Source organism: Hordeum vulgare, chromosome 7H, assembly GCF_904849725.1.
Source record: "Hordeum vulgare subsp. vulgare chromosome 7H, MorexV3_pseudomolecules_assembly, whole genome shotgun sequence".
Lineage (NCBI taxonomy): Eukaryota > Viridiplantae > Streptophyta > Magnoliopsida > Poales > Poaceae > Hordeum > Hordeum vulgare.
The window spans coordinates 241,648,179-241,660,642 of NC_058524.1; the positions used below are offsets into that span (position 1 = coordinate 241,648,179).

General features: G+C 50.9%; 1 protein-coding gene across 1 annotated transcript; it reads left to right on the forward strand.

Annotated features, from left to right (window-relative positions):
• Nucleotides 1-9,928: 9,928 nt before the first annotated feature.
• Nucleotides 9,929-11,072, forward strand: LOC123411985. The gene has a single exon (XM_045104944.1). The coding sequence runs from the start codon at nt 10,166-10,168 to the stop codon at nt 10,877-10,879; it is 714 nt and encodes a 237-aa protein (XP_044960879.1). The 5' UTR covers nt 9,929-10,165; the 3' UTR covers nt 10,880-11,072.
• The last annotated feature ends 1,392 nt before the right edge of the window (nt 11,073-12,464 follow it).

The following is a 12,464-nucleotide window of genomic DNA, read 5'->3' on the forward strand; positions in this document are numbered from 1 at the left end:
GCCCTAGGCGTATACAGCCTCGGGTCGTTATTACGTGAGAGTGTCATGAGATGAAGTAGGTTCCGGAAGGATTGAAGGACGATGCAGAGGTGCGACTGGTTGATGCAGGTCCTGTGCGCTTCTTCCCCTGAGACCGGTCGAGGGCTTTTCTATTGCTCTACGTTGGCAGGTCCTAGTCCCGCACATTTCCCTACCACTGTGAGGCACCTCACGGGGCAAGGCCCTGGCTCCCCTGATACCGACGGAATGTGCCCGGACGGTACCAGGGTGGCCAAGTGGCTTTGTGACCGGTAAGGCTCCTGAGGCGCGATGCTCAGGAGCCCCCTTTAACGTTCGAGCGGCTCTGCGTCGCCAGGATCCAGTCCCGCACATTTCCCAACCGCCGTTGCATGCGAACGAATGAACGGATGCAGCTATGGGGTCAAGCCCTGCCAGCCCAGATAACGACCGAATGTCCGTGGACGATATCAAGGGTGGCAGGTGGCCTTATGACCGGTAAGACCCCTGAGGCGCAATGCCGAGGAGCCCCTTTTGACGCTCTAGCGGCCCCATCTCGTCCTACTAATTGTGGCCCTAGGAAGCCGCGAGGCATCCCCAGGTCCCGCGACGGGGCGTCGTGCACCGGCCGGAGCACCCGAGGGGGGGGGGGTAGATCGTCCGAAGATGCAAGCAAGGCAAGATGTTAGGTCGCCAAAATAGATGCAACACAAGTTATAGAGACATGAGTAAATGATATGATGGGCAGGGGTATGCCGTGAACACTGGAAGTTCCTGGGGTCAGCAGGCACTCCTTAGAGCAGTGAACCCAAAAAATTACCTCGCATAGCTTCTTCGCGTATGGGGGGCGCCTCGTGAGGCCCGACCCTCAGCGCCTGCACCAGCTCCGTGGTTGCCACGGGTGGCCCGCGCCACTTGTGTCTCATTGCTCCATATGACTTGTCCCCTTGAGGCTTGGGGTCCAGTTCTTCGCAGTTTCTCCGCGGGGGCGGCAGTTGGCGTTATGCCCTGCGGCCTGGGGGCGCTGGGGGCCTCCAGGGCGTTCCTTACTCCTAAGGAGGATAGGCGTCCGGGGTGGACGGTTGAGGCTCTTCCTCGTCGAGAGGGTCAGGTGGTATCGCATACTCTGGTACGTAATGCTCCATGTAGGCGTTCGATCGACCCCCAAAGCCGTTCAGCAGCGCGAGGTGGCAGTCCCTCTTAGTGGAGGAGGGGGATCCCCCCGGCCGTGTTGCTCAAAGATCTTACTGTGATGGGCCTCCGCGCGAAGTCGCTTGTTCCTGTTGCCACCGTTGGTTGGTCCTCCCATTGCTCGGTGCAGACTCCTCCCTTGGTACCTCACATGTCCCCATCGTCGTAGTTCGCCCGTGCCGACGCCTCCGCCTTCTGCTGGATGCACCTGAGGGAGCGCCATCGTCTGGCCGCCCCGGGTTGTCGGGGGCCGTCCTGGTCTTGGTGATGCGCACCGGTGTGCGCATCGAACGTCACATCGTTCCCTTCGCTTCCCTGGCGGATGCCGGCATGCTGCGCCTCGAGGCCAGCCGCCGGAATCTGGAGGAGGACGGCGGCATGCGACGCGTCTCTCTTGGTCCCGTCCAGCGCCGGTGGGGCCCCGCCGCTTGCAGGCCCGAGGGCCGGCAGGGGGTGCGAGCCCCCGGTGGCTATCTCATGTGGTCTTGGGGAAGAGTGGGGTCGGATGGCCTTCTGGGCGATGGCGATCAGCTCCATGATGTGGTCCGTCTAGGCGTCGAAGCCCCCTTGCATTGGTCGCTGGCGGATCATCTCGCTTGCCATCTGTAGTGCGTCGTGCGTGCTGAGGTCCTTCAAGTTGATGCGACACGTCGTGGATGCCGAGGGCGCCTCCCAGCCGTCGTGTGCCTAGGCGGAGCTGGTGGTTGTGGCGGTGGAGACGATGTTGACGATCTGGTACGAGCCGCATGGTACCATAACGCCACTACACGTGCTTACATCAGCCGTGGTATGACGGTTAGAAGCCAGCTCGACGAGGCTCGAGGAAGCTTGTTGGACATCGGCCATCGGAGCAGCAGGGCTTAGGGAAGATGAAGCCCAGAGAAGACCTTGACACGCCCCCTACCTGGCGCGCCAAATGTCAGATTTTGGGCTCCACAAAACCCTAAAGATTCGAACTCAGGGGCGAGTATGAAGATCTCTCGTGGGCTTGCCTCACCTAAATCGTTACTCGTCAGGGATGGCAAAGAACTCACTCAATGGTGAGGAAGACACAGAACATGATAGTTTACCCAGGTTTGGGCCGCTGGGAAGCGCAATACCCTACTCCTGCTTTGGTGGATTGCCTCTCGTGGAGGTTGATGGATGAACTAGTACAGTGTTTGAGGGCCTCCGGAGGCTGGATGGCCTTTGCGTGGCGTAGGTGGGTGAATGAATGGATCTCTCCCCTCTACGGAGCAACCTATCCTCTGTATATAGTGGCGGCCCTGGTCCTCTTCCATTATCGTTTCGGTGGGAAGGGATCCCACAACGGGCAATTTTGAAGGGGAACAGGGGAGCATGCTCCCCTGCCCAAAGGTGTTCTTCGCCTGCAAAGTGGTTGCCAACGCTGCAGGGACGGACCCAGGGATGACGTCTGTCCTGCTGGCGGGCGGCGGCGGCTTGGGTGCACTAGAATGGAAACCTTTGGAAGATGCCTTGGGAACCCCGGAACGTCCTTGCCCCCTTTGCACTAAAGTGGAAACTGCTCCGCCCTGCTGTCTGCTACTCACATGTCCTTCCCCTACGTCATCCTTGACTCCTGAGGCCGGGCCTCGCCTCATAATATCCGCCGCTCTGGAGGGGTCTTGAGGAGGTTGTGTGCGGGTCTTGATGTTGTTCTTCCTCGCGAGGCTTGGCCGCTCGCGAGGGCCTTGCCTTGAGTGGTGTCGTGCTCGGTTGTGCTCGCTTGATAAAGTGGGCCAGCCCTGTGCCACAGGACGGCAGGTCTGGGTACCCCCATTCCCAGAACGCCGACACTTGTGGGTCATCAGGCTTCCCGAGCTCTACCGAACTAATCTAGAGGAAGGCGATCTAGAGAGGAGAGGGAAACACACGGATTTTCAGGTGATGGCTGCCCTCAAAACCTCCACTATATATAGGAGAAAGGGGTGGATAGGGTTAGCCTTGGCTCATCCTCCAAGGAGCGAGGGTTCGACCAAAGTGGGGAGGAGTCCTCCTCCCACAAGGGCCGTGGACACCCTAGGGAGGACTCCTCCTCCACCAACCCTTAGCACATGGTCCTCTTGGGTAGGTTGCCCAAGCCCACCACGGGCTGGTGCACCACCTCTTAGGCCCATGTGCCCCCCAGGGTGGGTGGGCCCCTCCCGGTGGACCTATGGAACCCTTTTGGCACTACCGGTACAATATCGTAAAACCATGAAACTATTCGGAACCCGAATACCACTTTCCTATATATAAATATTTACGTGCGGACCATTACGGAGCTCCTCGTGACGTCTGGGATCTTATCCAGGACTTCGAACAACCTTTGGTCACCAACACACATAACTCAATAATACTGAAACATCCCTGAATCTTAAGTGTGCAGACCTTGCGGGTCCGAGAACTATGCAGACATGACCGACAAACTCTCTGGTCAATAACCAATAGCGGGGCCTAGATGCCCATATTGGTTCCTACATATTCTATGAAGATCTTTATCGGTTGAACCTCTATGCAAGGGTTCAGTTAATCCCGTATGATGTTCCCTTTGTCCATCGGTATGTTACTTGCTCGAGATTCGATTGTTGGTATCTGCATACCTAGTTCAATCTCGTTATCGGCAAGTCTCTTTACTCGTTCCGTAATACAAGATCCTGTGGCTAACTCTTTATAGTCACATTGCTTGCAAGCTTGTTGTGATGTTGTATTACCAAGTGGGCCCCGATACCTCTCCGTCATACGGAGTGACAAATCCCAGTCTTGATTCACCTCAACCCAACAGACACCCTCGGAGATACGTGTAGAGCACCTTTATAGTCACCCAATTACGTTCCAACGCTTGATACACACAACGTAGTCCTCCGGTGTCATTGAGTTACATGATCTCATGATCATAGGAATAGATACTTGACACACATAAAACAACAACAATAAACTGACACGATCATATGCTACGTTCATAGTTTGGGTCTTGTCTGTCACATCATTATCCTAATGATGTGATCCCGTTATTAATTGACAACTCATGTCTATGGCCAGGAAACCTTGACCATCTTTGATTAATGAGCTAGTCCTTTAGAGGCTCACTAGGGGAAGTGTGTTGTCTATGTATCCACACATGTATTTGAGTTTCCAGTCAATACAATTCGAGCATGGATAATAAACTATTATCATGAACAAGGAAATATAATAATAACCTATTTATTATTGCCTCTAGGGCATATTTCCAACACGCAGACCCCCTCATGACACCTTCCCAGGGCGCAGCCAGGGGGCGATCTCCATGCCGCTAGCAGCCAACCACGATGCGGCCTCCCCTTAGGCGCTGCCGCCAAACAGGGCGAGTGGCGGCGGGCCGACGTCGAAGGACCGGGGTACTGGATGCGGCAACGACCCTCATGGATCGGCTGGGGCGAGTCCAACGAGGAGCACATGTGCAACGACCACGGCAGTGCCCCTGGTCGTGAGGCGATGGTGCTTGCACCCATGGCTATCGTGAACCCGCGGGTTCTCTGGTGGTGGTGGGCATGGCGGCGGCCATGGATTTGGATCTTTCCTAGATCCGTTGTCTTTTTTCACGTGGACGTTCAGTAGTGCGATGAGGGCTCCGGTGTGGGTATAGATAATCTCCACTGGAGTAGAGATGACGGCATATGTCTTCATGGCGAGTTTGTGTATAGCTCCAACCAGCCGCGAGATCGGGACACCGCGGCTTTTCATGAAAATTATGTCGTACTGTTGTCTTGGCGAACGTTGACTGTGTCCTGTCGTTCCCTTCTTGAGGCATCATCGTTGCAGGTCACGTCAAGTCGGTCGGGATGTTCCGAGGGAAACCGTAGATCTGGGCCTACTGGATCGGACGATGACGGCGCCTTCGGTGTTGTTCTCCCTGCTGAGGGCATCGTTTTGGAGCAAATGATGGTTGGATAGGACAAGACGAGGAGCGGCGTTACATCTACCACAAGGCCAACGGTGGATCTCGGCGGCATGGCATTGTGGAGTTTGGACGACGGGTGCGTGTGGATGGATACGTGCGGGATGGTGGCGTTGCATGGCGTCGTGGTGGCGTTGATGGCAGGCATGTCGAGGTCGATGCGTCAGTGCCTGCTCTGGAGATGGGCTGGTGGAAGACGACGGCGACGTCTTGTGAGAGTGTGTCGGACCCGTGTGTGCCCAGCCCGAGCATTGTGGCTTAGTTGGAGCCTCCTGCTTTAGATGTTAGGCTTTGGTGCGATGTTTGTTTGGTATTTGACTTGGAGTATCAGCACGCCTTCATCAACTATATGGGAGTAGCGACAGATGTTGCCAAGATGATGGCTTCAGACTGCCTGATGTATTACTTTGTAAGGTCTTTGTGAATAATTAATAAAATGGTTGCATGCATCGTCCAGATGCATAGACCGAGGCTCATCCTCCTTTTAAAAAAATTGTTGCCAAACATGTTACTACGTGGGGATATATATATCTAAAGCTACTTGAACTATGACTCACACTACACGAGCGAACTTAATTACACTCAAAAAAGAAGTTTTTAATAGACTCATTATGTTGGCAAAAGACACATGTCTTGCTATCTTGCTAGTTATGATGTGTTAGTTTATCGCTAGTTAAGATGATCCCTGTGCTTAAAAATTAGAGGAATATCTTTACTTTCACCGGTACTTTTAGATTTCATTTTTTTGTTATTAGAGTGAACATCACTATGAGCCATTGCATCGTACAAGTACTTGACTGAGAATTGTTGTTCTGATGCAGCTTTCATTAAAACTTGTCCGGTTCGTTTGATAGATGAATGTCTTTCAGTTGAGAGAGTAATTCATTCCATGTTGCGAGATAAGGGGCAAAGCAGTCCCTACGAAAAGAAATATCCAGATTTTTTTGTCCCAAAACTTTCTTAATTGCCCCAAATTTATACATGATAATCATGTGCAAATTAGGGTACTTCACCATAAATGGGTTGATGCCTAGCCAAATATTTTTTCAGAATCGAACCTGAGAATCATCGCTAAGTGAGAAAATACAAAATGAAAGAAGAATTTCTTGTCCTTCACGAACTGTCAATATTCTATAGGGTTTGGAGGCACACGAGGGGAACTTCCATTTATCTTGGATAATAACCATGTCCAACTATTATGGCCGAGCTCAGTTAGGGCATCTCCAATGCCAACCCAAATCATTTGTATTTGTCCAGACGAAACTGCGTGGACCGCGCGAGCCATCCAACACCGACCCAGAGCAGTGCAGACTACAATTTTGTCGCAAAATCGAAACAAATTGCGGGGGCTTTGTCGGAGTCCACACACGATCCACGTGGGTCGTCGACACTCCGACCCACCAAAAACTGAGATGGAGGTGGTCGCACTGTTTTCGCGGCAAAATCTCCCACACTCTTCTTTCGTCCAGCCGCTCTCCACCAAATTCCTACCTTTTCACACTCTTTTCTTCCCTTCTGTCGTCGATCCATGGACTCCGAGGTGATGGAGGATCCGAACATCACGCTCATCCAACAGATCAACTCGACGACGCGGCAAAATTACTCTGTCAAAGCGAAGAAGAAGCTCAAACTCGAAGAGAAGAGAACCATGATTGAAAAGAAGAAGACCAAGCTCGAGGCGAAAAAGTGGATAACGCAGTCGCTTCGAAGGACGCGAAGATGCTCACCTTGAAGGTGACAAAACTGAATGACGATGCAAAAATGATAGTGCAAGCTGTTTGTTTTAAGATGTTACAGTGATACAAGGATGAAATGGAGAGGATGGAGATGGAGAAGATCGAAGTGACGGAGAAGGAGACGAATGCCAAGGTAAAGGTGGAGGCGACCTACACGACGACAATGACAAATTAAGTGCAGAGGCTCAAATTGACAGTCCGACACTGCAAAATGCACAGACTGTCAAACTGCTATGTTTTTATGATCGGGCATGTAAAAATTTAACATACTTATCTGATTTTGGTTGTTATCGATCGATGAGGCAATCAGCGTTGGTGTGATCTCACACGGTAACAAACATAGTACATATCTTTGAATGGACATTTCTCGTCCGTGTGTGGGTCTAGTCTTCTAGTCCACGATGGATACGGCCGATTTACAGGTCAGTCTTTAGCATTTCAAGCAGACTTTGTATAATACTTCAATCCGTAAAACAATTGTTAAAATAGGGGTTCATGCGAAAACAATTGTTCGATCAGACTCGTAAATGCGTTGGTCCGGTAAATATTTTTGCGGGACGCGGCAAAATTCCATCCTAACCCGCAAAAACACAGGTTTTCCCCTTCGCCCCGTTGGTGCCCCGTATATAGCGGGAGTGGTTGGGGAGGAAGGGGGGGGGGGGGGGATTTTAGCCCGCGCTTTTCCCCGCCCGCCGTCGCCACACGCCCGAGATTGACCTCCACCACTTCCTCCTGCCTCGGTCGACCGAAAAGTTGCAGATCGGCAGCTGTTTGTCGCGGCCATCGGATGTGGTGTTTCCGACCACCGGCGGCTGCGCCCACCCATGGATTGGTCGAGGAGCACCCCGCACAGCCCCGACAAAGCCCTAGCGCCGCATGCAGGTGCCGCTTTGTCCTCTAGTTGTCGTTGTTGGTTTGCCGGCAAGGACACGACCGGCCGTCGCCCGGGCTCGGTCCTTGAGCAGCGGCTCGCCGGCTCGCCGATGTCGTTCATATAGTGCGATGACTCCACATAAATAGTGTCACGGCTAACATCTAGCATGACGCAACACCCCGGATGGGTATGCTTCAAATGCAAAAACGACGGGGTATGTTCTTATTTTCACTCGGCTTTGTCAACCTATTCGGTTCAATTTCGGAAGCTTATTGAGATGGTCATGTGTGTACAAAGGCAGATGCTCATATTGGTACTGAGAGGACGAATACATCGATTTATTGATAGAAATAAACTTAATAGATATTCGTGCTTTCGTTGATAAAATTGAGGCTAATGATGCGGCTGAATGTGCAATTAAAGAAGAAACTAGAGGGAAAGCAATGTCTATTTCTTTAGAATCAAAGAAGAAGAATAAAGAATGCAAGATTGAGAATTCATAGACCAACAATGAAGGCATAGAGAAGATGTTGGTCCAACTAGTGAGAGCAGTTATGAAAGTTGGATATCTTTTAAAATGCTTAATTATGATTCATGTTTTCTTCGATCTTTCTGTTTTAACAAAAAAAAATTGTTATATATCCAATATCCTTAAGAAAATAAAGAAGCAAATAATGTTTTTTTATGCCCAAAATTAAAATGTAAAACGACCGGCGCGGACGGTAGTCAAATAGATCTCGAAAAACGAACCGTTGGAAAAGGATATTCGTCCGCTTTATAGGGTCTCTTCGGTCATCGACCATATCGATCCGTTTTATGGTTCGACAGTATATGATGGATTAGATATGCTCTTACTCGCCGAGTCCAGATGAGATGCCAAAGGTTGGTCGCACTCGCACCTGCCTCCATCCTCCACCTCTTTTCTAAAAACAATCCTCCACCTGCGACGGCGTGCGAGAGCATATATACCCTGATGCACGCCGCGCGTACCGTGCACGGTGCTGCGTGCGCTGTCGTGTCGGGCGCCGGGCACCGGCACAACCTGCCGTGGCCTCGCCATGTGCACGAGGAGAACCGTGCAGCGACGACGACGTACGCACGTACGTACGTACGCAGGCGCCCGGAGCGTTCCAACCGCCAGACGTTGGCTGTAGCTGTAGCTGTACACATGGGGACGCATACGTCCGTCCAGCCTCGCCGCCAGTAGGCGAAGCTGCCGTGCATGCGCGATCAGATAAGGGTACATGAACCTGTTGAGCTCCATTTCTCGTCCGTACTAACCACACCTTACCCATGGAGCATGCATAGTTTACCCCGGAATCGCGTCGGCGCATACATGCATGTAGTGACGTACGAGTATTGGGGGTTTGTTAAATATGGAGCCGGGGATCCTTGAGATCATCTCGGTCGGGTTCTAAACAAACCCTACATACTATGCTTGTCGCTGGCCTGATAGTGATACATACATACGACGTGTGTGACGATGTATAGATTTAGTGAGGCTGCCTGCTAACCATCAGAGATTGAGATTGCGAGAGATTTTGTTTGCTGTCTTCTCCTTCCTAGCACCTACCTCAGCCTCGGCTCTCAGGCTCAGGGGAGGGAGCGGCGGGGTACGTGTCGCTCTCTGGGCGCTCGTACTTATACTCTACTTAATCAGCGCTGTTTCATTTCGAGGCACAGGCTAATTGCCAGTGTCTGCCTTGCTGCTACAAAATGCTGCTGCACACCTTGGAATTTATATATTACAGCAAACTGGGACGTGCAGCTTCTCGCCATCTCCTTTCTTTCCCTTGGACGCCACAGGCCGGGACTATCTTTCATCCAGCAGCAAGACGAATCCCTTTCATGTGCAGTGCAGACACGTTCAAGGCGTACTTCCCGACATTCCTACAAGATGAGTTCTGTGTTTCGGTTTGTCAGAGCTAGCGATGGCAACAACCAGGAAGCGACCTTCCATGTGTCGTCCAATGAGTTGAGTCATTCGATCACACAACGGTAAAACACGCCGTTTTAGCAATTGAATACAAATATTGTGGATCTTGCCTGCTTCGGATTGCCCGAACATGCTTCGGCACTGAGAAATTTCCACCCACTTGAGCTATATTGTTTCTTCTGTTCAAGTTCATCTGAACCCAACAGACTGTTGAGCGTGCATCTTCCTCTGCTGGCTGGCCATGAGGGAGAGCCCATCTGATTTCAGTTAGCAACAAACAGGTTAACAGGATGCACTCTCGTGCAATCTGCCTTGTCGCCAACGGCACAACAAAACAGATAAGCAACAGCTTGTCTGGATGAGATTCTTGGTGTCCACTGCTCCCTTCATCAATCAATTGATTCAGCCTCTCCCATATAAATGCAGGTACAACCCAAAGGCTTCACCACCAACAGCCTACCATTCTCTTACAGTTCATACACAAGAAACCATCACCAGACCTTCAGTCCTCAACAATGGCTTGCCATCTACGGTCCGCAAGCACGCCCTCCAGCCCTCGCTCCAACAACACACAAGTTGAGCAGCAGCTCCAGAGCCTGAGCGCAACCGTCTCTTCGCCATCGACGACCATCGATTCGATGTCCCAAAGTTTGAGGAGGCTGGCAGACATCTACAGCTGCATCGAAAAGATGATTTGCACACCCAGCAGCCAAGTCAGCCTCTGCCAGACCCTGCAAAGGATGGCAGTGGAGGCAGAGCTAGGACGGTCTCTCGTCGTGCTCGACCTCTGCAACGCCATGCAGGAGACCTTCATGGAATTGAAGATGACTGTCCAAGAGCTCTTGTTGGTTCTCAAGAGAGGAGACGACGCGTCAGGTCAAGTCAAGGCGTACGTCAGGCTAGCCAAGAAAGCACAAAAGCAGTTCAAGAAGATCAGCAAGAAAACCGCTTCCGACAATAACGGCTGCAGGGTGGTGATGCTAATGGCAGAAGCGAGAGAGATCACCATCTCACTGCTCGAATCCACATCCTCAATCTTGTCCAAGCAAATCGAGATGCCCAAGTGGTCTCTTGTCTCCAGAACATCGCAGAAGAGCAAAGTCATGTGCGAAGAGGAGCAATTGCGGGCATTGGAGTGCAGTATCGAAGATCTTGAGGGCGGAGTGGAACTTCTGTACAGGAGATTGATCCAGAACAGAGTTTCTCTTCTCAATGCTCTTAGTTTGTAGATACCTTGAGCTCTAGTTCCCTGCGGTTGGCATCCACCTTTTAAGGATTAGTCAATCATCATGATAGCGATTTTGATACCGTGTACAATTGTGGATATATGCAAAAAAGTTCACTTAAACCGAAAGAGAAGAGAAACAGTTTGACAATTTCATATTTTCTGAATTATATGTTTTACGGTGGTTGTCATTTTTGTCATCTGTTCGTTTAGGTTCATCTAACAGTGATGAAATAGTTAGTACTGGTTAGTACTACTTCGTAAGTACTTGAAATTATAAATTTTGGTGGGGTCGGTATTCAAATTTGTGCGGCCCTTCTCTTAATTGAAGGGTAAATTAGTCCATATTTTTTCCCAAAACCGGCCCTCACTTCCTCTCCCACCGCGTCGCCCGTCGTATTCCTCTCCGAGTGTGTTGCCCAATCCAGAACCGTCGCCGCTGCCCTCTTTGCCCTCTCCTCTTCCATTGCCCCTCTTATCCTCTTCCATTGTCACACCGCCGGCGATCCCCTTCTCCTCTTCCATTGTCACACTGTCGGTGATCCCCTCCTCTTTCACTGTCACACCGCCGACGGTCCCCTTCTCCTCTTCCATTTTCACAATGTCAGCGATCCCCGAAACCACTATGAAACACGAGTACGTCAACATCTATGGCGGCGACAAGGTAAAGTTAGCCAGGCTGAGGGAGATCGGTTTTTGATTTGAAAACAAGCGGCGGATGGCGGGGGACAGTGCACGTGATGTGCACACATTTGAATCCGAGCGAGAGAGAGTCTATCCACCCAGGGGGAGTCGCGCGGCAACCCATAGAGGTCCTCTGGACCATGGAACAGTCGGATTCACTGATTGCAATCGTGAGACGGAGGTGGTCTCGCTATCGTCCCAAGATTGAGCATCCGGAGGATGACGGACGAGAGAGAAGCATCATGGTGCCGTTTGTGAAAGCAACATTCATCCAAGAGCTAGTGGAGTCTTCGCCCACCAACCACAAGAGGAGGAAAGCATTTCTCGCAACGTCGCTTCCCCGCCGTTCTCCACGGTTCCCGCGCCGTTCTTCTCGTCTCGCGGGGCAGCGGTCTGAGGCCGAGGAATAGTAAGCTTCGCACTCGATCTAATTATTTTTCTCCCTTCATGCGTACAATCATTGTGTGAGTGTTAAGATACAAGTTTTAGGGTAGTTGGATGTCAACTCTTTTTCATTTCATAACAAATTTTGGCATGCTGCACTCAAGTTGTACTCACTTGTTTAATGTTGCACCCACTGTCTTCACTTTTTAATTACTGTCAAGTTGTGACTTGCTTCAATAAGTCTGCATCAAAAAACAAATACAAAGGTCATGTCGTCTCCAAATATTAGGAGGACTTCTTTTGGTAGGGATGTTGGCTTAGTCATGTTGCAGTGTTCTATAGCCTTTTGCTTCACTTTCTGTAATTGCTTCTTGCATGTGCTATGGACTACATTCTGTTCACTCTCATCCCAACAATGATTTTGCATCTTGTAAAAGTCATGTTAATCCAACATTGACTTATATGAACTTGGTATTCAAATTGGTATCCTAGGGTTGTTGTGACAGATTGCCTTGTCATCT